The sequence below is a fragment of the Anguilla rostrata genome, chromosome 1 (genome assembly GCF_018555375.3).
Source record: "Anguilla rostrata isolate EN2019 chromosome 1, ASM1855537v3, whole genome shotgun sequence".
Lineage (NCBI taxonomy): Eukaryota > Metazoa > Chordata > Actinopteri > Anguilliformes > Anguillidae > Anguilla > Anguilla rostrata.
Genome location: NC_057933.1, coordinates 39908038 through 39933850, shown reverse-complemented (window position 1 = coordinate 39933850; position 25813 = coordinate 39908038). Strand labels below are relative to the sequence as shown.

The 25813-nt window shown below is 43.1% G+C and overlaps 1 protein-coding gene across 9 annotated transcripts in view; it reads right to left on the bottom strand.

Annotated features, from left to right (window-relative positions):
• Window positions 1-10440: 10440 nt before the first annotated feature.
• Window positions 10441-25813, bottom strand: part of kiaa0586 (KIAA0586 ortholog) — a 204575-nt gene continuing 189202 nt past the window's right edge. For 7 of the 9 annotated variants that reach the window (XM_064336570.1, XM_064336561.1, XM_064336598.1 and 4 more), the window contains 2 exons: window positions 23259-23324; window positions 10441-10866 (listed from right to left, as the gene is read on the bottom strand). In XM_064336570.1, coding sequence (XP_064192640.1) covers window positions 10813-10866; window positions 23259-23324 — 120 coding nt within the window. In that variant the 3' untranslated portion in view covers window positions 10441-10812. Of the gene's footprint in view, window positions 10867-22961; window positions 23078-23258; window positions 23325-25813 lie in introns of those variants that run through there. The other 2 variants (XM_064336590.1, XM_064336605.1) reach the window with 2 other exon arrangements.

Below are 25813 nucleotides of genomic sequence, written 5' to 3'. Positions count from 1 at the left end.
GCAAGAGACGTTGTCTGTGAAGACAACTGGATTTGTTGGCTGTTGGCTGGATTTTAATGAATATGTTATCAGTGGGTGTGGTGCAGCTGGATTCATTATTAGCCAACAAAATGACCTCTTTTCATTCCCGTGCGCATTGTGAAGGGCGTGCGGCCAATTTCTGTAGTATACAACTGCAAGGAAAGAAGAGAAGAAGGATATGATAATCAGACGTTTCTTACAAGGCATTCTTCTGTGGGAGGTGCAGAGTCGGGTTTTTACTTTTTTTGAAAATTGAGTTTGAACAAATCTCATAAATAAGAGAAATTTGTTCACATTGTTGTTTTCTTTCATCTGAATTTTAATAAAACATTGCTTAAACGCTTATTGTGAGCCAGTCTTAATGTCCCATTAAACCTGTAGCTGAATAGGTTAAGCATGCAATGCTATAACTAATAATGACAGTAGTATCTTGATGTTTTATTTAACAAAATAAAACCATGGGAGATCATAATTCCAGTGATCCCATAGGGAATGCAGTACCCCCAGGACCACAGTATAGAATAAGAATCAGAATAAGAACACCCATAAACAATTAAAAATGTGTACAAATGTGTTCCTGAATACAGGAATTAAAATTATGAGAAAAAGACATTGAAAAATAAATGCAAAGTATGCATTTTTCCTGCTTGTGGGATTTATATCAAAGTCAAATTGGACAGCATACTTTCCTTGAAAACTGTTGATTGGCTTTTGAATAGGTTATGACCGTGCATGCATTGCACATGAAAGCCCTGAATTTAGCAATCTGCCCTATGCTGCCGACTTAAACCATAGACCAGTGGTCTCCAACCCTGGTCCTGGAGAGCTACAGGGTCTGATGGTTTTTGTTTTCACCTTAAAATCAGCACCCAGTTGAGACCCAAGACACCAGGTGAGTTGAGTTAACTGTGTAATCAGCTGCTCTAATTGATTTATGAAGTGCAGAGTCACTATGAAAACCAGCAGACCCTGTAGCTCTCCAGGACCAGGGTTGGAGACCACTGCCATAGACCTAGTCTCTGCAGGCGGGTGGCAAAGGCAAAAGTGCAGACCAGATGGACCAGAAAATTATAATGAGCTGCACCAAAGTAGCGATACTCCGTCCACTTTGGCACACAGTCAGGAAATTACCAAACTGCTCAGGAATGTCAAAACCCATGACCAAAATACCATTTCGCCAGTGCGACGGCTGGCAAAACGCCACACGCCAGCCAGAAAATGGAGCCCACTGTGTGCAGTGCAGGCTCCCCTGCACAGACTGGTGGGGGTTATTAGGAAGGCTAGAACAGTAATGCCTGAGGGCACAAACACCTTCAAATTCCCTCCATTGTTCTCACAGTGTGTACAGGCAATTCATTCATTTTCTTCATCTGTCTTTGCTTTCAGTCTTTACACAGCATTACCTTTGTGATCCTCCTCAGGCCTGGTGTGCTGCTGATGTTTCCCACTGAGATGGGCTGCCTGTTCAATCGGATATATGAGTATCATTCAGGTCAGCAATTCTACAAGCACACATGCAGTCCCAATGGGTTCCATCTCTCAATTAACAACCAGGAATACAAGCATTGATTTTTTACATTTTATTTATCAAGGTTATACTTTCTTGGTTAGTAGACACAGACAAAGAACTAATTGCCTCACAATATATCTACCAAAGTATTAGACTGTTTCAAAACTCTTTGATCCATGTTTTATTAAAACAGTGCTGTGTAAAATGTTATTTTCTCAATCAGGTCTCTCTCTCAGCACCTCCTTCCTGCAGATGTGTTTTCTCCTAAACAAACACAAGAATCAAATGAATGGCTTGACGATGCAAATTCATAAATACACCACAGTCATGTCCTGTTTCTGTATTTTTGCATCTACTTCCAAGTTGAAAGGTTTCCCTCACACTCAGTGGACATGTCATTGGTATTTGTATCTCTGATGGGCTCACAATTTTCATAAGTCTTCAGGATTCTGCATGTAGGATCTTAACATATCATCCTTAGTTCATTTCAGGAGTGGGTGCTGAGAGCTGTCTATTTGGGACACATGGCCCTCAATCCCAGGGCTAGATGTCTCAGTGTGGCACCTGGATATTTCATTCTCACACACTGCTTGCTCTCCCTACTGTCTGCAGCTCACATGTGAAACTCTCCTTGCAATCTAAATTAATATAAGTCATAGTGCTCCTGCTGGTAGGCATGGAAACCAGCTCCCTGTTCAATCAGTCTGACAGGGTGGCTGGATCTGATTTCAGTCTACCACCAACTGTAGACTAGGTGACATGCTTAATAAATATCTGTACATCATAGAGAGTTAGAGTGCACTACTGAAGACTCTTAGAAACAGTTCATAAAAAATGCACACATAAATTCACTTGAAGGGGAAAATTTTCAGAGGTTAACCTGATATTTAAAAAAAAGACAAGTGGACTAGAATTTATGAATTTATATATATATATATATATATATTTGGGTTGAATATTCTTCTGATGTTTGCATAATCCTTGTTTTCCAGAAATTAGTATCAATTTATGAGGAGTGGGGTTCAGTGTGACTGTTTTTCTTGTTATTTTATCATCTACATGATTCGTAGCGATTCCCTCAGCACCTCGCAGCCTCCGGCAACATGCCAAGCCTCAGCACAAATGAAAGGCTCTTTGTGAGGCAACAGTCAATGTACAGCATTGTCTGCAGCTGCAGAAAACAGCTGCCTGGACCCTGGCTGGAGAGCTCGGAGCGCCTTTAAAATGCTCTCCTCTTCCCCCCGTCAGGTGACACAAAGGGGCCACTCTTCCACATGCACACTGAATTTGCTATTGTTCGTTCGTCCACATCTGGACACGGCTGCCGCCCGAGCGCCTGCTGCTTCTTCAAGAGGGAGACGCCTCCACGGCGCGGCGGGTCTGCAGACCGGGAAACTGCGTCAGGGACAACGCTTTTCATTTGACGCACTGCGCACACACCAGCATGTGCAAAGGGAAAATTTCACTTGACACAAGCATTGTTTTGTGGGGGGAAAAAGGACAAAGAGTTGAGTCCCTCATGTGAAATTATTTCTAAGAAACGGACTCCAAGATGGTTTACAAACACGCTTTATATTATACAGAACTCATCATATTGTCAGTTAAGCAGTGCATTTAATAAACACTTTCCAGGCCAGTTACACAAAAGGGAAAAAACCTGACAAGTGCTGGTGTAAATTAGATTGACACATCATCTCGGGCTTCATACCAAAATAAAATGAGTGTAGTTTTGCATGTTATGTGGCTGACACTGGCCCTGTATGGTTTGCATTTCCAGTTCAGATGCTCAGTGATGAAACAGCACTGATTGATTTCTGGCAAGAAAGAGACATCACACTATGGTCATCCACAAACAACAAACCACCAAATGTACTGTGTCTAAGTGGTTAGACGAGCCCATTCATCATTTATTTAGATTTCTGAGTACGGAGCCGACAACAGAGCGGAGAACATGTAAATGTGTGCAGGAATACAAACTCTATTAATCACCATGTAACAGCCACAGAACATGCCACACAGAGGTCAGAGAGGCATCTGGGCGCCCCCCATGTCACAGCCCTGCGACTCCCATTAACTCCGTACAGACACGGCTCCTTCACATGGCCCAGAGCCGAAGTCGACTGGGCTGCCAGTCAGATCAGGAGTCTTAACACGGCTGTGTCCGATTCACACAAACACAAAAAGACACCCCCAATCTCTCGGAATCCACCGGCAATGGCAGCGCATTTTATTATTAATTACAGGTTGGGGTTGAGGGGCGGGGGGGTCTTACATACAAAAGAATGCCATTTCCTCTCCTGGTGAAAGGTAAGAAAAATGCAAGCAAAGGGTACCGTTTTTCAACACTTTTGGTGTGCTGACAACTTCACACTGAACGCGTTGTCAAATGCAGATCTGGCACTCATCCAGGAAACCCCCCCCCCTCACCCCCAGGGTTCCTACTTCTAGCGAGGCTCCATTAAATCAGTAAGTCCTCCATGAATAATTCTGCTCCAGGATTCCAATTAACAGACACCAAAAACATGGACATTTTGCCCATATGCTAGAGGAAATTAAGGCTCTCTGTGTGCCAAGAAACCCCTTTTCATTAGTGAGATTAATTTGACTTCCTTACAGTGTTTGTTGACTTCACTGCATAATAAATAGAAAAACTAAATATTCCTACATAAAGGCTTTTTTACAGAGGTGAACCACACACTGTATATATGACGTTCTTTTCTTTCTAGCTGGTATGCACCCAATAATCTTCAACATTAGTTTCATTACATTACATTACATTTATTTGGCAGACGCTTTTATCCAAAGCGACGTACAAAAAAGTGCATTTCATGGTCATAGACAACTGCTAAACACAGGTTCAGTAAGGTACAATACTTATTTTGTACAGCTATTTCTAGCCAAGAACACAGTTCACACAGTGAACACTATTCTGACCTAACCTCTGCAAAGCCAACTAGGCAGAAGAATAAGCTACAGTATTAGGACAAATACAAATTACCAAAAGTGCTGGGATGGGGCAACATGTACAAGTGTCATGGAAAGGGGGGGGGGTTTAAAGAGTGAATATACAGTGTGGTGGTGGTTAGTCTAGGTATAGTCTGAAGAGATGGTCTTCAGGCCACGGCGGAAGATGGGTAGTGAGGGGAGGTTTGGAGAGGACGGGGAGTCGTTCACCACTGGGAGCTAGGGTGGAGAAGCTCTGTGATCCCTTGGGCGGGTGGGAGGGTTACAAGGCACCCTGCTGCCGCAGAGCGGAGTGGTCGAGCAGGCACATAGAATCGAGTCATGTCCTGCAAGTAGATGGGGGCTGTCCTGTTGGCAGCAGTGTAGGCAAGGGTCAGGGCTTTGAACCGGATCCTGGCGGCGACTGGTAGCCAGTGGAGTGATCGCAGCAGAGGAGTGACGTAGGAGAATTTGGGAAGGTTGTAGATGAGTCGGGCAGCGGCATTCTGAATCATCTGTAGTGGCTGTATGGCACAAGCTGGCAGGCTTGCAAGGAGAGAGTTGCAGTAATCAAGGCGAGAGGTCACCGTAGCCTGGACGAGTAGCTGGGTGGAGTGCGTCGTCAGGTATGGTCGAATCCTTCTGATGTTGTGCAGAAGGAATCTGCAGGACCGTGATGTTGCCTTGATGTGCTCCTTGAGGTCCAGTTGGTCATCCAGGACCACCCCCAAGCTCTTAGCAGAGTGAGAGGCAGTCACTGTGGTGCCATCAACCGTGATTGAGAGCTCACGAAGTAAGGAGGTCTTGCACGGGAAGAAGAGCAGCTCAGTTTTGTTGAGGTTGAGCTTCAGATGGTGGCTGGCCATCCAGGTGGAGATGTCAGCCAGGCAGGAAGAGACCTTATCATTGACCTGTGTGGCCGAGGGGGGGAAAGAAAAGAAGAGTTGTGTGTCATCTGCATAACAATGATAGGAGAAGCCATGTGAATTAATAACTGAACCAAGAGATCTGGTGTATAAGGAGAACAGCAGAGGACCCAGTACAGATCCCTGCTGCACTCCCGTAACAAGTGTATGAGAAGCAGAGGCAGACCCCTTCCAGGTGACCTGGTAGGTCCTATCTGCAAGATAGGAAGCGAACCAAGACAGGGCAGTCCCGGCGATTCCCATCCCAGCCAAGGTGGAGAGGAGTATTTTATGGTTGACCGTGTCGAAAGCTGCAGACAGGTCAAGAAGGATCAGGACAGAGGAGAGGCGTGAGGCTCTGGCAGTTGCAAGTGCCTCCGTCACAGCTAGGAGCGCAGTCTCTGTTGAGTGCCTGGATCGGAAGCCAGACTGGTGAGGGTCTAGCAGGTTGTTCTGATGGAGAAAAGAGGTTAGTTGTTTAAGAACTGCTCGTTCAAGGGTTTTGGACAGAAAGGGTAGAAGCGATACGGGTTGATAATTCGTTACATCGGAGGGGTCTGAGGTGGGTTTTTTGAGAAGTGGGGTAACACGAGCCATCTTAAAATCAGAGGGAACATGAACAGAGGAGAGAGAGGAATCACCTTATAAAGTCTCTGCAAATGAAAAACTGAATTTGAATATATATTTTCTTACATTTTGTCAATTGAGAATGGTTCTTTAAAAAAAAAAAAAGAATATTGTAACGATTTCAGCAAAAGACAAATCAGACGGATTGCACTTTTGAGCCATTATGCACATTTAGTAACGGCAGAAGAAAACTGCTTGGATTCAAGCGCGGGAAACAAAGGACTGGTCACACATGCTGACTGCACACTCCATTTCTGCCCAAATTGCGGCCCGAAATGCACCCCAACAATCGACAGAGTCAAATCCTGGACTAACTATCTCAACACCAGGAAGTCCGTCATGACCATTAGACCTTGCACACTAACTAACATTGCACGGCTAGCTAGTTTGTCGGCCACCGTTACAATGTTTCAAGAACTACAGTTAGTTACATTCTACTGTGTAACAGTGGCAATGTTAAAAATGATCATATTTATATTTGAGTGCAGTGAGCATAAATATATTGCCCCCCCTGTACTTGCAGGAAGCAGACACTCTCATACACAGCCAATGTGCCAGACTGGTGAACTTGCCTCAGTCCTCTATTTACATTCTAGAGTTCACTGCTATTTGGAAACAGCATTAGGCCTCTAGGGCCATATTAATTAAGGGTAAAGTGATAATTAAAGAGATTTCAGTTGGTTAATCACATTTCAGCACCAGTCACAGAGCTGGAACAAAGGAAATTGAATAAAGGAAGCGAGTGCCTCCATCTCGTTCCTGAAAGCCATTTGTCATCGGCCCACATGGGGGGTTCCGCGACGCCGTAGATCTCCCTCCACATCATCATTGAGACTGAATGTGACAGTAATCACATTCCCCCTATGGCACCACAGAAGAACAGATTCTTTTATTTTCATATGAAAGGATATTCACCTAAAGCTACCTGAAGCCATCCAAGGGAAAGCAGCCGGGGCTGCTGTAGTTAACATGAAAAGAGGTTTAAATACACAACCTCTGCAGGCTCTATGAATGCCCTGCTTTTACTAATGCAGATAGACGTGTGGTAATACCTTCCCACTTTGGTCTGCTTTGATCCCAGTGTGGTGGGAATTCTACTGGAAGAATTCATTCATGAATCCCCAAGAAGAGCCTTATTCAGCACATGTAAAACCATACTCGGTCATTGGTGCTTTTGAGTAAACATGCACAGTATTTACTGCCCCCCCCATCTCCCCACCCCTGACAGCGGAACACATCTGACAATCATCTTCACTGCCAGGTCATTAATATCTACTTAAGGCCTGTCACTATTACGCTTCTAACAAAACCTGGAAATAAAATGTGAGAAATGCTTAAATTAAGCAACGTATGATTTCTGTTATCCAACAATCAATTTCTCCTTCGTGATATTTAAGCTGGCCTCGACCTCACCAATGGCCATGAAATAGTCCCCACAGTTCAATGGATGGACAGAATGGTCTGAGGTTCAACAGATGCACGTCCCTGCCCAGCCTGCAGGGTGTTTCATATGAAGAAGACTCATGATTTATTGAGTGTGCACTACCTGAGGGTGCAGGCAGAGAAGAGGCTGTTGGCTCTGATAAATGTCCCGGTGTTTTCTCTGCTTTACGTTTGCTGTTCCCTGGGATGCCTATTTTCTTGTATTGTAGAGCTTGTGAGAGGAGAGTGGCAATGTCTCGCTCGATTTAACCTCACTTCCTGCCCTGAACATCTGGTTTCCATTAACAGCTGCCCCTGGCTCAAACTAAACAGATTTAGAAGGGGGTGGGGAGGGGTTGGGGGTGCATATGAACCAACTGCAGTCCAGGCCCTTCATTCAGTCTTCACAAGGAATTTACAGAGTGTGCATGATTTAAGGCAAGCTTTCGCTTTTACAGTAATCCCCCTTTAAAGGGCGACTCCCCCAGCCACCCAACTCATCCACCCCAAAGCAGTAACACATCCCTGATGTCAGTAAGGGAAAGTGCACATGAATACGACCATCAGGGTTGACAGTGGGCGGAGCCACAGGCGGAGCTGTGTGAAACAGTCAGGAGGGAAATCACTCCCACAACTCCGCCTCCTACCCTAAACCAGATCGTGTCGAGCACTTCATCATAATCACTGATGGATTGTAAGTGGGGTTATAAGGGGGTGTAAGTGGTGTAATTGTGTTCCGCCACCTGGCATTTTCAAAAGGGGGGAGAGCGTGAACGCTAATTAACAACGCCTGCTGCACGCTGTCTGTCAGACGTCCCAAACCCCACCCCCCAACTCTAGGCCACCTCACCAGGAGCTGAGCTATAGACAGAAGTGGGTCACATGACCTACTTGTACACAGGGGCAGGGACCTGAAGCAAAAAGCCATGCACATCCTTGTATTCTAAAATGACCACATTGCCCCTAATCAGGGGTCGCATTTGTCTGTTTGCCTGTTTGCCTTTTGACCTGTAGGTCCATTTGACCTCACATTGAGCCCAGCATAATGAAGAAAAGATGCTTATAATCATAAGAAGCTACGTCTGGTCAGCATCACAGATCAGTTGAGCAGCCATTGTAACTGACACAAGCTGTAGCAGCAAACACAAACACAAACACTTCACTGCCCATCATTTCATTTTCACTTTTCTCTTTGCCAGTACATTTTACAATTTAAAAAAGTTAGAATTTTTTGTGTGCATTTCAAACAGCTATATTGCATCATTAAAATGCTTGCATAAGCTGTCTGCTGAGGGTTAAACCAATGAAGCCTTTTCAGTGAGACAACGCAAGAAACGGAAAAGGTCTGCTGTTTGCATTATGGCCATAAAGGCCTCTGCTGTTTTCCCATGCGAGCTGAAGCCAATGTCTGAAGAAAGTGGTAAACCTCATGCACTTGGAAAGTCCAGCTGGGGCTTCACTGTTACTGGCTGCGCTGAGATACTGCTTTGAATCAGGGCTGGGTAATGGGACTGCTCTATGTTACTGCTCTGTAACAGGGCTGGGTAATGGGGCTGCTCTATGTTACTGCTCTATATCAGGGTTGGGTAATGGGGCTGCTCTATGTTACTGCTCTGTAACAGGGCTGGGTAATGGGGCTGCTCTATGTTACTGCTCTGTACAGGGCTGGGTAATGGGGCTGCTCTATGTTACTGCTCTGGATCAGGGCTGGGTAATGGGGCTGCTCTATGTTACTGCTCTGCACAGGGCTGGGTAATGGGGCTGCTCTATGTTACTGCTCTGTATCAGGGCTGGGTAATGGGGCTGCATAATGTCACTGCTCTGTACATGGCTGGGTAATGGGGCTGCTCTGTGTTACTGCTCTATATCAGGGTTGGGTAATGGGGCTGCTCTATGTTACTGCTCTGTATCAGGGCAGGGTAATGGGGCTGCTCTATGTTACTGCTCTGTACAGGGCTGGATAATATGGCTGCTCTGTGTTACTACTCTGAATCAGGGCTGGGTAATGGGGCTGCTCTATGTTACTGCTCTGTACAGGGTTGGGTAATGGGGCTGCTCTATGTTACTGCGCTGTATCAGGGCTGGGTAATGGGGCTGCTCTATGTTACTGCTCTGTACAGGGCTGGGTAATGGGGCTGCTCTATGTTACTGCTCTGTACATGGCTGGGCAATGGGGCTGCTTTATGTTACTGCGCTGTATCAGGGCTGGGTAATGGGGCGGCTCTATGGGAAGTGAATGTGCTCATTTTGAATTTGAATGGCTGAATGTCTCATTTAATGCCTTGTTACTGAAGCCTCACACACATTGCAAGGGGGAGAGGGAGCGAACTTTTTAACCAATTAAACTCATGATGTTAGGAAGGTAAGTTCTGAAAGAGATCAGGTGGTATGGGATGCCAGACACGGTGAACCCACTTGCGTGTCATGGGGTCTTATGACCACAGTGAGTCAGGACCTTGGTTACGTCTCACCCAAAGGACAGCATCTCCTACACACAGGCCATCACTGCACTGGGCACTGGGGTTTAATTTGACCAGAGGGGGAGGTGCTCCTGCTAGCCCAACACCATGGCAGCCCATTTAGTTTTCCCAGGTGGTCACCCATCCAAGCACTAACCAAGCCCACACTTGCTTAGCTTCAGCCATTCAGCAGGACCAGGGTGCATGGTGGTATGGCTACATTGTGCTGTGCTGGCTAAAAACATAGCAGCAAGTAAAGTAAAGACCTGCATGTGCCTCACACTGAAAGAGAATATCCTGCATGTGATCGAGGACCGCAGGAACACACTCTCTGTGTAATAACATGAAACCACAATTCAGAAGAGTAATGTAATGGTATTACCATGAAGATTCACAGCACAATGTAATTATATGGCTCTCAGGACACAATTACTACTTACAGGGATCCCGAGCTTGCATGAAGAGCAGATTAAGCAAACAGATGTTAAAGTAATAAGCCATATTTCATTAAAAAGCAAATCAAGTTAATTTTATATGAGACATAAAGAGACAATAAAGTTTAAAGAAAGTTTTAATAATGGATTTTTCTGAAGGCACGTCATCACAGAAAACACACATGACATTGCAAAGTCAACAGAATGTAGTACGATTCATCACAAAGCACAGGATGGTCTATTAGGTTTATTCTAAAAACAGTACTATACAATTTTATTAGTTAAAAACATATACAATCAATCTAGTTAACTGGAAGTATGTAATTAAATAGTTACTGTACAGTAAATTTGGTCGGCAGCTCATGATTGTAGAGGTGGATCATTCACACGGTCATCAGACGGCTGCTAGAACACATCATTTTCAGAGGAGTCTGTTTCCACGGCGCTGACGCTGGCCGACGCCCTGTCCTGCCCGGCGGACGGCAGCATCACTAACACTGTGGTGGGGCTGTGCTGACCCGAGGATGTTGAGACGAACGGCACGTCTGCAGGGAAACCAGAGGGAAGGGACCTGAGTCAGTGACTTGCTCGACCTCACCTGCTGGGTCCAAGAGAGCTGACACTGCTGGGCAGGATCAATAAGACCAGGGGGAACTGAAGGCAGAAAACGGACAGCGTTACCCTGCAGAGAGAGCCAATCACACCACTGAAACACCAGCCCTGCAGAGAGAGCCAATCACACCACTGAAACACCAGCCCTGCAGAGAGAGCCAATCACACCACTGAAACACCAGCCCTGCAGAGAGAGCCAATCACACCACTGAAACACCAGCCCTGCAGAGAGAGCCAATCACACCACTGAAACCCCAGCCCTGCAGAGAGAGCCAATCACACCACTGAAACACCAGCCCTCTAGAGAGAGCCAATCACACCACTGAAACACCAGCCCTGCAGAGAGAGTCAATCACACCACTGAAACACCAGCCCTGCAGAGACAGCCAATCACACCACTGAAAGGCCTGAGGCCATGAACGAGCTACAGTACTTGGACAGGTTTCTAAGTATTACGTTCCAACATTTATTTTCTCGGGTGGGATGCGGTTGATTGGTTAGTCGGTTAAGCCGGCTTCTTTTCAGTGGGTTCCTGTCCTAGGCAAGGAAACAGAAAAGGAAAAGAAAGAACAGAAGTGCTGAGGCAGGAAATGTTGAAAGAACAGCATCTTGTAAGAAGAGGAATTGTGCTTGTGATAATATTCCACAGGAAATGGACATTAAAGCCTTCAGAAACAGTGGGGAAGGGCTCCAGATAAGGGCATTCAAGTGGAAATAGAAGAATAAAGGCTTTATTTTCCCTTCAGATATATTACTGAAATTTTCCCGCAGCTCAAGGCTTAAAATAACACACACATAGAACATTGAGCACATAATGCAATACACCGTCCTGCCCCACATACTTATTCCTTTTCTACATTGCCAGGTCCTTATTTAAAACTGAACTGCAGAAGGGATAATTCACTTCTTGTAAATAAGTACCCCTCTCTGTAGTAGGAGAGACAGCAGCTCAGGCAAGCCTCAGTCTGCAAAGTCTCACTACAAATTGACTTGAAATGATGTTAGCGTGTTTGTTGTTTTACAAACGATCGCACGCATCCATTGTATTTATGGCCATTAGTGAGCAGCAGCTCATGGTGAGCGAGAGGTTTTTTCTTTGTTTGACATTTCACACTTTCCTTGCACCCTGTCATTTTGCAGTTCCTGTATGTGAAAGATCACTGTGCAAAATATGGTCAGTTGAAAACACGTCTGAAAAGGATGCAAGTGTATGCTTGAGGATTTGCATGCAATAATGAGTGCAGTGAATAAGCATGGCTGAAGCACATCTATTTCTGTGAGGGTGCTGATGACACACTGTTTCCCTTAAAGGGATCAACCTTGTGTTAGTTCACTAGCTGACGTTGCTATATACAAGTGCACAGGCAACATCACCAATACACAGGCATCTGAAAACAGGAATGGTTATGAAAAGGGTATTGCCACTGTAGGCGAATGAAGTGCACTTAATTAGCTATAAACATTTAAGTACACATCTAAGAAAAAGTACAATTTTCTAATGAAAATAAAATATTTGAACACTGTTGTAAATATGGTTCATTGTACAAGGATAAATAGGTTCATTGTCAGTAATAACTCAATCTATATTTATTCATTTTGGTATTTCACAGAGAAATTTAAGTGGAAGCTCAGATTGTCGCACTCTCTTCACTGACTCGCACTCATTTCAGACTGTGGTCCTGTAGAGGACAGTCTGTAAACCAGAGGCCAGAAGGAGCAGCCAGTACCAGGCCAAATGCACATTTTCTCAGTACAAAGTGGATTTTCTGCTTTATTTTAAAGTTAACTATCATTTAGAAGCAATGGCTTGCTTTAATTTAATGATATGGGGGCGACATAGCTCAGGAGGTAAGAGCGGTTGTCTGGCAGTCGGAGGTTGTCGGTTCGATCCCCGCCCTGGGTGTGTCGAAGTGTTCCTGAGCAAGACACCTAACCCCTAATTGCTCGCAACCAGCTGATTGGTACCTTGCATGGCAGCCTTTCACCGTTGGTGTATGAGTGTGTGTGTGAATGGGTGAATGAGAGGCATCAATTGTAAAGCGCTTTGGATAAAAGCGCTATATAAATGCAGTCCATTTACCATTTACCAATGAGCTTTTTCATGAAAAGCAGAATAGGGGTTTACACTGAGAGGAAAAACAAGAGCAGACAGAGAACACAATGAATAAATACATTTATAAACACAACTATATACGGACAAGCAGGTGTGAATACATTCTTAACCTTACATTCAGATGGTTCTCTGGTGGTGTCTGAGTGAGCAACAGAAGAAATGCAAAACCGCATATTGTGGGCTTCAGTGGTGTGAAAGCATTAAATCCTTAAGGGCTCTTTGCACTTGGAATGACACCTTCAGACAGAACAATGTTTGCGCACAGACGGATGTTATTTTCTGGAGGCCATGTGGGCAGGGTTCAGTACATGCCTTCCAGTGACCGTTAAAGTAGGCCCATGGCTACTAAGCACAACACACTGGCTACGTCAAGAGAGGAGGCCGAGTGGGAGTCCCAGGAGCGAAGCTGTCTGGAATACGCTACAAGCTCTGCTTGAGGAGAGAAAAAACCTGAAACCTGAAAGCTGAAAACGTTCGTAAGCAACCCTTGGCCACACTTCAGAAGGAAGCGCTGAAATCAGCCCGAGTGGCAAGAAGCTGTAAAGTGCATTCAATAAAGACATTTAAAAAAAGCTTGGAGGAGGCCACTCCTTTTCCAAATGAAAGAAAAGCAAGCGTTCGATAATACTTTCCAGCAGCACGGCCTGAGAGTGGCCCCTTCCCAGCAGCTGCATGCCTCTCCAGCTCACTCGCCCCCTTTCTGGAAGGTTCTCCCAGGACTGCTGTGGCCCCCAGTGGGCTGCCAAGTGTTTGAAGTGCGACTGCCAAAGGCAGCGAGCCTCTCTCTCCCTCTCCCTCTCTTTCTCTCTCTCCTTCTCCCTCTCTCCCTCCCTCTCTCTCTCACACAAAAACCTTCACAGCGACGTGACAGGTCCAAGCTGCACTGCCAAAACAATCAGACACATGAGCACAGGCAGACACGCCGCCTGAAGAGCAGTCCCTTGCCCTCCACAGAGCTGCACGAGGGACTGCAGCATCTGGAAATCAAAGGAGAGAAACTGGTCTCTCACCCTGACTTTCCCGGCCTCCTCAGTTTTGTAGTTCAACTCAGAGGCTTCGCAACGACGCAACCTAGAATGTAGACTCAGAATGTCTGGATGCACCTCTCTGAGTGTTATTTAATTAACTCTTATGAAAGACAATCACTTAACGCCTTCACTAGATGACACATATGGGAAAATACTTCACTCACCTGTCGTAAGCTCGTGATGCTCACAGTACTATGTGCCTGACCACGTTGACCCCCTGAGGCGAGTTCAGTGCACTCAACTTTTAGGGATGCGGTTTGGTAAGAAACCATCGATCAGTTGGTTCTAGTTTCATGAGTGAAGGTTTGGCTGCACCTTGACTCGGAAGGTGTGGCTCCAATTCCTGGTATCTACCTATAACACTGGCTAAAGCACATACCAGTCATATAGGTAAATACCTTATCAGCGAAGCAGACATTGGAACCTCACCTTCCGAGGTGAAGCTGGACCTACACTAGATCATTAAACTAGCAATTCCTGAAGTCTTGATTTGAACCCCTAAAGTCTAGGCTAAAATAAGAGCTGGTTACTCTCTAGTATAAATGTAAATGATGAGCTTAGATGGACAGAATGGCCTGCCAGTACACATTCTTATGTTCTTATTTTCATGCTTTCAACAGCAATTTTCCTTTCCAGATTCTCCAGAGAAAGACTGTCTGATGTCAAGCCTAGGGGAGCCACAGGGATAGTTACGTATGAATGCAAACTTCTCGTTTCCATGGTAAAACTGTATGCAATCTGGTCTCAACTGAAGCCAAAGCTTGTGACTCAGTAGAGCGTGAATGCTTTTCCACTGCTTACCCACAGCCTGAGCAACTGCACATGATGTCACACTGAACACTGCCATCTGCCATGATAAAGATGAGTGCCTGGCCTTTGTCGACAGTTCAAAGCAGAGCTTTTAAAGAAAAAAAGGGGGGGGAATTAGACTCCATTTACTTCTAACTCATGGTTGCAACTATTCTCATGGTTGTTAGCACTAGCTCTGATGGAAGCTATCTAGTTACACAGTTTGCATTTGCAGACTGTGCATGCAGCTGACTTGCAGGCCAGCAGCAGTATCAGCAGTGGTCTGAACTGACATGCAGAAAAATGAAGAAAAATCAGGCAGATCCTGCCTAGCTGAAGCTCAACCATGGAACAGCTGCATGACAGTCTTATCTCAATTCTGCAAACAACGGTCAGAACCTAGAGTGTTGGGAGCAGTCGAGGCATCAACAGCTACCCACTGGCAAAGTGGAGAGAGATGAAAATTTAATGACTTGGATTGTTAGTTTGTCTTGTGTTATAGGAGTATTTGGAGTGCACCGGGAATGTCAGAACAATGGATCCCATTAAAGCCCATTGTCAGACCTTTCTTTCCAGGAAAGTCGTGAACTAAAAGCTCTCTTTTATTGATGCGTGGACAGCTTGGCCACTTTCGCATGCCTAAGTTAGCTTCTGTGGCCTTGGGTGTTTCTAAACATGTACCACTTTCCTTTGACATATTAATGGCACATACGGGAGAGCGTCTTTCCAGAACAGAGCAAGCAACAGAGACCGCTATTAACATCAATATCTGTGCATAAGCCTACTTCCTCCAAGCATGCACTTATCAGTGATGTTTGCATCTGGAGATGTAAAAAAAAAAAGATACTGAACAGGAAATGCTTTGAAACAGGCTGCAATAAATTTTCTTCCTCATGTCTCACATCCACTCAATAATCCCTGAGGAAACTTTGAAGACACAAGTGCTTTGTCAGTAAAGTAAACTTCAAAGAAAAGTACAAGAAATAAGCATTAAAGCTGTGAACATCATTAGCAATGAAGGAATACAACACTGGATATTTATTTAGCTCACAGAAGTGGTTATTCCTTCTGTTAGCTAAATAACTACACAGGGAAAAATTATGAATGGAGTGGAATTACCGAAATATTTAATGATGATAAAATATGTGTAATGCCTAGACTGGCCATAACAATACAGAAATCATCTAGCTATATACAACAGTCTTACAATATTGAAAGACCTTATCTTACAAAACATCATCCTCCTGGACCATTTATCAGCTTGTAATCTCATACAACACGCTCCTGCTCCCTACCCTCATCACACTAGAAATCTCAGACACTGCTAGTGGATAGAATCATACATGTCTGTATAGCCCTTTAGGATATTGGTTTGTCTCATACCCAGAACTTTCCTACAGGTGTTCCCCAAGGCTCCATACTTGGGTCCCTCCTCTTTTCCCTATGCAATGTTTTGGGTCACCGCCTCCCATGGTTTTTCATACAATTTCAATGCTGATGATACTATGTTTTCCCCTTTTTCCTCAGTTTGACACTCAGGTATTACTAGGGATGGGAACTGTTGGAACTGTTCCCAAACAAACAAAATGGAAAGAACCAAATGGATCAAAACATGTTTCCCTTACTGATTCCTTCTCTTGGTTCCCCATTTTCTCATCGCTATTTTAGAATGACATTAATCCAAAAATCGTTCTCTCACTTTGTATTCTTCCAGTGTGTGCATCTGTTGTGGGTGCCCGTAACTGCGTGGAGACAGGTGAGCTTGGCTCAGAGTCAAGAAGAAGATGCGTGAATGTACAATGGCGAACAACGATGGAAAGTAGACCAATGCATTCTAAAATGTGGCTACACTTCAATAGAGGAGGAGGAGAACATGCCAGTGTTTGAAATGTCAAGCAATAATAACTTGTAAAGGTGGTAACATGTCAAATATGATTGAACACCTGCTGATACAAACTTGTCAATCTGAGGCAGTATATCATCTTTGATGCATTACAACATCAGGTTCTGAACCAGCAGTAAGGACCAGAGCAGGATGAAGGCACAGGAGCATCCACTCAGGCCGTTTTTGAGGGAAAGGAAAGCCCAAACCCAAGTTAGCAACACTACCAGTTAAATAAGGGATAAATGCAGTGCTGTGAGCTGGTCAGACACCCACACAGCTTTTCCAATGTCATCTTAAACTCAGCCAATTTTCTATGCTAGCTTGTAGCTAATATTACATTAGCTAACTGCTTTATTTGTTTTATTTTAAGCTAACTACAAAGAAAATGTACGTAGACAATGATTTGAGTAACCTTAACATTAAAGCCATTATGTTAAACTCTTCACCAGTATGTTTTTTTTCCCCAGAATTACAATTAGAATATGAACTCAAAAAATACTCAAAACCATCATAAATAGTCAGGTCTCCTCAACTATATGAGGAGTAAATTCATTTCATTTGCATTGCAAAACTGCATATTTTATCAATATAATTTCAAATTGTGGATAATGTAACCTAGTCCTCATTCTCTGCACCCATATTAGGCTGAACCTTTACAGCAAGGTGTCGCTGTCTTGCATCCCCCCCTCCTCACAACATTTATTTTATTTTTTATTTTTTTGGAAAACACTTAATTAGGCCAATAAAAATAAAGTTTTAAAAAGAGTATGGTGTACAGGTCACATTTGTCTATTCATTCTAATATGGGATTGTAGCTGAATTTCATTCAATTCATTTTTTATTTTCATGACAGCCTTAGTGTTCTTGGTGCTATAAAGGTAATATATAAAATTAAGCAATCGATAAAGGGAATAGTAAAGGAATCAACATCAATGAAATCTTATAAATTCCCAATCCCATCTCAGCTTGCCTAGATGACATGTCGTGCTAGACAGCACACAATCAGCAGGTCAACCTGGCTAAGACGGAGGTGCTGTACATTCCCACAATCCTTTCCTTACAACTGCAAGACCTCTCCTTTAATCCAGATGCTACTGGAGAGTTCATTCAGAGCTCTTCTTACCGCAAAATAAGACTTATAAGTAATCCTAAATGACCAACTCCCCTTCTCTATCCACGCAGTGTAGATTATTTCAATACAACATCTGAAGGATCCACTCTTCCTCACCACCTACTCTGCACAGCTTCAGGCTCTCTCACATCTGGACTACTGCAATTCCTTTGTCGCCATTTTTCCTTCTAGGGTCACTGAGGCTAAGAATTCAGCCAGACAAAGACAATGTTCTATGTAGTATGTATATGTTCAGGACTTGTATGTTTCTAGCTTAGCATGGTTAATTTGCATCAGTGCTTTAGTGATGCGGCTTCACTCACTGATCTGGGAACTCTGTTAGCCTGGTCTGGCACTATTGCTAATTTCAATAAAGTGAAAGCACTTCTGTTTCTCCTAAATTTTCCGTTTCATTGACGTACATCACAGACTGATAGAAAAGCTCAGGACTGGGGTAAAAAGAAACACCCCAATACCAGTGTATCAGGTAAAGTGTCTCAGAGTTTAAATGCTGATCTAGGAACAGTTTTGCCTTTTGCATGGATAGTGTTGGTTGGACAAGGAAACATGATCCTAGACCAGCACTCTAAATCTGAGACACAGTATGAATACAGCTCATTTTCTTAGCACAACGTTTCTCATACAAAGTCAAATTCATCTACTTCTGTTGCTCGGTCTGATTATTTAAAAAAAAAAAATGAAAATGAAGCAGGAGCAGTGCTGGAATTTTCTGTCCTCTGTAAATCCATCCTAGCAGCAGTGTGTCAATATTAACACTCCCACACAGAGATTTCAATACAGGGGGATGGTATCTCTCATGTGAAAGTCAGCTCTACAACTGCTCTATTATTAACAGGCTCAAACGTGCAGCTCTCAAGCAAGTAGATATACAGAGAGTGTGATATACAGACTAAGAGATATCCTGTCATTTTATCGATTCATTAAGGAAAATGATCCTTCAACGGCCCCCTCCCAGGATTTGAACCTGCATCCTCCTTGAACACTTTATTGCTAAACTGTAAAGGTCGACCATTAGCAAAGTTCAAGACTTATCAAACAAAGCAAGACACATATTTTCATTTCAGTTACAGCCTTAAATTTGGAAACTAACAGATTGGTAGTGCATTACATTACATTTATTTAGCAGACGCTTTTATCCAAAGCAACGTACAAAAGCGCATATCAAGGTGATTGGAACAACTACAAAACACAGGTTCGATAAGGTACAATACTCCTTTCATACAGTTATCCATAGCCAAAAACAGTCCAATTCAAGCAGTGAACATTATTCTGACCTAACTTATGCTAAGTCAAACGAAGGGGAAGTACAAGCTACAATATTAGGACGACAATACAAATAGCAAATTACAAGTGCTGGAATGGAGGTACAAGTAACATGAGCGGTATGAAAGTATTAGTTTGATTCAAGGACCAGCACATTTAATAAAAGGTTTTACTGGAAAAGGCATAATGTTAAAGGGTGTGCTTCTGATGTCCTGAGGCAATGATCCTGAATGACAGGCAATGGCAGCTACAGTTCAGCAGAACTAAATACAGGTATTGACATCTCTGGATACCTTTGAAGTTATATCCAAACATACTTGGTATTTTACTGAAAATGAGATATCCGTCAATCAGCAGTCAGTAAGTACTACACTCCTTGCAGGAATCAAAACAAACGATCACAAAGGTTAAAGCAGCACATGCAGAAACATAATGCCTTGAGTGGCTGCATGCGCGTATTTTACCGGAGTCATTTTTAAATGACGTTTAATTTAGTTTGTGGTTGTATGGCACATGCAATCTGAGACCGCTGCGCTCAGCGACTGCTCAAAGCACTGGCACGATATAAAGGATATTTATAAGGCCACATAAATTTGATTACTATGATTTAACAGACTCTTACGAGGATCAATTTATTACTAGGAATTAACAGGATTTTATTTTCCGAAAAGTGAGGAGCAAGAGGGAAAAAGGGAAAAAAGTACCTCCTGTAAAAATACAGCTTTAGATAGCTGGCAACCTCAGGATTCAGCTCAAAGTAGAGCCACGGTCCCCTGAACTTGTGCAGACGGGTGTCCATATACTGAAAAGCACTGAAAATAGTGCATTGCAGGCATACAGCAGCCTACCCATACAGAAATTATCATTAAGCACCATGGAGAATCAATGAATTGAATTTTATTTGTATTGTATGCTATTCAGAAGACACTGTCACAAAGCAAGGTTATTACATTCGGAGTCCTGGTTACAGCATTTCAGCAATACCTATGGAATGGTAAATTGACATCACATAAAGCCTAGCTGCTAAAATACTTTTTTCCAGTACTCGATTATGCTGATGATGAAAGCCATGTTCATTTCATAAACAATAATCATGACAGAACACGCTTTCTGCTACAGAGGTTGTATTAACACGCGGATCCTGCATTTTTCAAGCAGAAAAAATGAGTGCATTCTGAAATTGTTGCCGTTTCTATCTTTGCATTCAATTCAGTTTTGAATTCACAGATGGTTGTTTTGATTTGCAAAACCTAAGAATGACCCTTATATTAATCTGTGAATTCGATGGATCTGAACAACAGCAAATGGTAAATAGGCTTTTGACTACTTATTGGCAACACAATATTCAAGCAACAAGTGTGCAAATAGGATAACAGCACACTCAAATTAGATATAAATAGAGAGTTGGCTATTGACTCAAAATAAGACACATTCATCTGTACAAAGGAAATGAGAGGAAAAACTTCCCCAAATGAGCTTTATATTAAAGCAGACATGTTATTCCTTATTTAGCATGGAAAGCTGAAGAACGGCCTATATTTACCACTTGGCGCAAATCCAGTGGAGATGCGCTTCGAACATCATGTACAGAAACACATTTTTTGACAATAAAATTCACTCTTTCTCCATGTGAATACCAATTTTATTTCTATGTGAAGACAAGTTGTGAGGTATTCTACATTTTAAAATGCTTAAAATATTTAATTAAAAATACTATTTTCTATCACTGCCCTTGAATTACATATATTTGTTATATGTTGTTATAGAGTCAATAGCCATGTATGATTCAATGTGCCTTTTTTCTGTGAAAACAAAATAAATACCTGCCAATCATAAGGTGATGAACCCACTTCCATGGCTGGTAAACATTAATGCATTACACCAGTGCTGCCAAGTCCACCCAATTGTGATTTCTTTTAAAATGTTGCCAAGGTTTCTCTTTTCTGGGCCAGGCTTGTACGTGCCTGGACCTAAATAGTTCACTAACAGTTATTTGGAACTTATGTGGAAGTTAAAGTAAATCAGATAAGCTTAAGCAGAGTGAGATTTTACAAATGGTAATTAAGGCTGGGTGTCTGTCACAGAAAATATTGGCTAAAGCGAAGGAGCATGGCGCAGTTGATGAAAATTACGGAAAACTGAAAAAAAAAGCGGTAGAAATCAAAGTTTTGAAGAAAACATGAATTTATGAAATATTAGATCCCGCACACAACAGTGGGAAAGGATAGAAATAACATGCACAACTGTAGCAACAGTAACAAGTGTCTGATGTCTAAAAAAGTACTTACATTATATTTGGTATCTACTTATGTGATTTTAAACACCAGATGTGGGGGAATAGGGTGTAATTATTATGATATGCTATACTACTATTTTACCATATTGTAGTCTCATTCTGAGACCGCTAGCCCTTGTCTTATCCTCAGCTTAAATTTGCTGAAAAAGGAGAGATAGCAGCCTCAGGATTTCTGAAGGACTTTACTGGCTGGCTGTTAGAACAACTCAAAAGCACCTTCCTCTGTTGCTCAGAAGTTCTTCAATGTGTAATGTCCAATGCTGCATAGCTTCGGCCTGGTTGTGAAGATGGGCTCACTACACTGCAGAAGATGCATTTGGAAGTCTAAGAGGAGCTGATTGATTTTGCTCTATCAAATGTTAACACCATCCTGTCCTTAAACTGATTCAACAACATTTGACCACAAAAATATAATTATAATTCAATATAATTTATGTTGCAGTTCTCAACAGGTAGTGATTAATTTGCTATCTGTGCTTTCCATGAGAGAACTTTCTCTACTTATCAGGATTAGAACATAGCACTCACATTTTGTGTAACCATCCATCAGGGAATAATACAATTAGCCTATATAATTAGGTTACTCCCAAAATTCCCAAAGTTTCTACAGACAAAATGTGAGTCATGTTGCATTATATCTGATACAAGGTCAAATGGAATTAATCAAAGAGAAAGCAATCATGTTCCGTCTGTTCGGCTAGTCAAAAAGACCCTTTAGCAGTAAAGCTGAACCTTTAAGCCAAATAATTAAACTGTATCAGAAATATCTTTAAAAATAATTGTATTTTTTAATTTCTAGAATTTTCTGTATTCATCTTTCATATCTTTATATTTTTATTTAGATTAATGTGGACTGCGTGTGGGCTCATGTTTAAGGCACTGTTCTAGTTTGTGGATGGGCCCCACAGTCAGGTATAAAATCTTTGTGGCTGCCAGCCAGCACAGGGAGGGAAGGGAGAGACTTCATGATGAAGAGTCTTTCTCTGACTGATTATGTCAACGCCTGTGCAAACTTGGCTGGTGGACTATAGTGAGAAATGAAGCGGTGGCTCCACGTCACGTTTGTGAGGAGAGCGCACGTCTGTCAGCTTCTACAAAATCAATAGAGGACACTGTAATAATGAGCATAATAGAATGATATAAAATATTAAAAATAATAAGAAATACATTTTTGTGAAACTTCATGTTATGCCTGTTTCCACTGCCCTCCAATAACATAGGGCATGCTAATCCCAGCAGAGAAACTCAATTATCCTCCAATAACATAGAGCATGCTAATCCCAGGTGAACTGAACTGCACACCTCTGTACCACTGTGATAATCCCAACAAAGAAATAATCCTGGAGAAAATGGCAAAAGGACAGATGTAGGACTAGAATGCCTTGCAAGCCTTCTCCTGTAGGACACCTGCAAACACTTAAAGGCTTGCCCCCCTCCCTCCCCCTCTCTCTCTGAGCTTTTGGGGAAACAGACTGACACACCTCCTGCCCAAGCTGGCTTCCCCCTCTCCTCAGGCTGCCGGGGCTTTGGGACGGTGAGGTAAGGGCCTTTTGGCTCTGCACTCCTGGAGGTACCATTTCTGGAGAGTTCTTTTTCTCCTTTGATGTTTCACTCTTTATACAGCTTCTGGAAGTCATTCTTAAAGGAGAGCTAAAATGATCTACAGGTCTACAAGCGATTCTCAGCAGGACAGTGAAAATGGAGAACAGCATTATCTGACTTAGTCTGTAAACCTCGGCCTAAACCTGGACAAAATCAACGAAGGCAGTGGGGGGTGAGGTTTTGTGCTCATGTGCAGTAGAATATATTTACACTTTACCTCTGTCTTCGCCCTGGAAGAAAGCATTAGCGTTGGTGGAGAGGGGGCCACTGTAGAAACTCGAGTCTGAAAAACAGAAGCAGAAACAATCAGTTAATCGTTTGGTTCGTACAGAACAGATTTAATTAGGGAAAATTACACTGTAATTACACTATAACACTTAAATATCAAAACCCTGAAAATATACTGATTTAACATAAAATACATCATTCATTCAATGTCTCTCAGAAAGTGTGGAAAACTAGGCCACATCTGGGTACAGTTTAGATTGGTGGGGGGTGTCAGAGCCCCCACACCACTGACCTCAGTGACCCCGATGAGCTTCCTTGAGGGGGCGGAGCCTCAAGAGCAACCTGCTGTGCATTAAATATGGTTTGTTCAGAAAGGATGGAAGAATGAGTTCTACATTACATTACATTACAGGCATTTAGCAGACGCTCTTATCCAGAGCGACTTACACAACTTTTACTTAGCACATTACATTGTATCCATTTAAACAGCTGGATATATACTGAAGCAATGCAGGTTAAGTACCTTGCTCAAGGGTACAACGGCAGTGTCCTTACCCGGGATTCGAACCTACGACCTTTCGGTTACAAGCGCAGTTCCTTATCCACTGCGCCACACTCCGCCATACTTCTAGTATCTCAAAGTTCATGTACATTGCACTGGGAGCAGGGTGGAAATGGCACTGGGAGTTTTAATGTCCCCACCCCCTATTCAACATCAGACAAAATAACACCTATTTGGTTGTTTAAAAAAGGTACGAAATGCATAAAGAAATCAACACAACAATCAGTGCTTCAGGCATTTTCCTGGCTTGCACCTCAAGACTAAAACACATAGACAGCCTTGCAGTGTGTGCCTAGATACAGATCTTCAGCCAATTGCATTATTGCTATACTGGCTCAGGACAGACAGGCCAGAAGATATGTCTGCCATGTCCTCATCCAGAAGGTTGGCCACATCTTTAATCCTGTACAGCTCTGTTCATTGATGGCTTCCATACATGGATTTGCCTCAGTTTTCCATACACTGGTTTGGTCTCTTGCTCACAGTCGATAGCCAGGCACAGCTTGGCAGTTTTAGTTACCTGAGTTCAAGCCCAGGGCAGTCTGCACAGAGTTCTCTGAGCACCAAACAGCAGTGACTGTGCAGATGGATATATGAATGCACCGCTGCGCAGAGCATCACATTATTGAGTTCCTCCTGCAGCAGCCTCATCTAAATGAGCGCAGCTTTGCCCCAGCAGTACATCCAAATGAAAGACAACGCTGCTCAATGATAAAACAACATTACAGAAAAGCCACCTTCCGGGATAGCACAGGCAGATGAGGGAGGAGACCTGCTGCTAGCTGGTGGGTCCACATTTCGGTTTAATGTGGCCCGGTGTGAACTCTGGAGAACATCAGTGACATTTTCTGATGTAACGTGGCTTAAAGTTTTTCCACATATTAAAGATCCCCTCTCCCCAAAAAAAAATAGTTTTTTTATAGTTAACTCCTCTTGGAAGAATGACTTTCATGATGCAGATTGAGTTTTGTGTAGAACATGTCACCAGAGTGCCCTTTTCACAGTCTTCCACTGTTGACGGCGAGCTTCTCCATACTTCCCTGAAATCCGAGTTGACTCATGCACTTACAAGAAAAATGTGTGACGTCACAAATATGTCAAACCTATCAGGGTCTATTTTGCAAAGATATGCTAAATACAGGAGAGAAATGTGGAAAACTGAGACCTTACCGCACAGAAAGCTGAATAGTAAACAACGTTGTGACAGTGTGATGAACATTGAAAACACAGTATTAGGATGCAATCCAGAGATAGGAACTTCATTCTACTAGCTACCAAAGGAGCCCACTCTAAAACAAAAATAATCTATATACACACACATATATATATATATAGGTTTAAAAATACATCTGGAGGGGTACTTTAAATGAGGAATTAAACAGACAAAGGAAAGGCCCCTCCCTTGTGGCTCTCCACCTCTGGGGCTTTCGCTCAGAAGTAGCCGCTGTGAGGTGCTCAACGGGGGTAGGGAGGAGTGAGGTCATCCCTGGGAAAGCCCAGCATACTTCCTTTCCCTCAAGACAGATTAAACCAGTCAAAGACATGAATGGTTCTCTTAACTAATCCCTTTCTTTTGGCCTGTTTACACCATCCAACAGGAAGACAGAATGCGCTGTCCACTGAAGCATTGTGTGGCCAAAGTCCCACCCCCTTCCCTCCCAGCTTTGAAGACCCAGGGAGCCCTAATCGAAAGTGAGGGGCTGTGGTCTTGACTGGGGGCTCCCCCACACACACATATACATACACACATATACACTCTCACTCACATACAAATACACACACTCTCTCTCTCTTTCTCTCTCACACACACACATACTCTTACACACTCACACAGTCTCTTTCTCTCCCACACATTCACTCTCTCACCAATACACCCCCACTACATTTCTCTTACACACTCACACACACTTACACACTCACACACTCTCTTTCTCTCGCATACACACTCTCTTTCTCAGACACACACACACACTCACACAGAG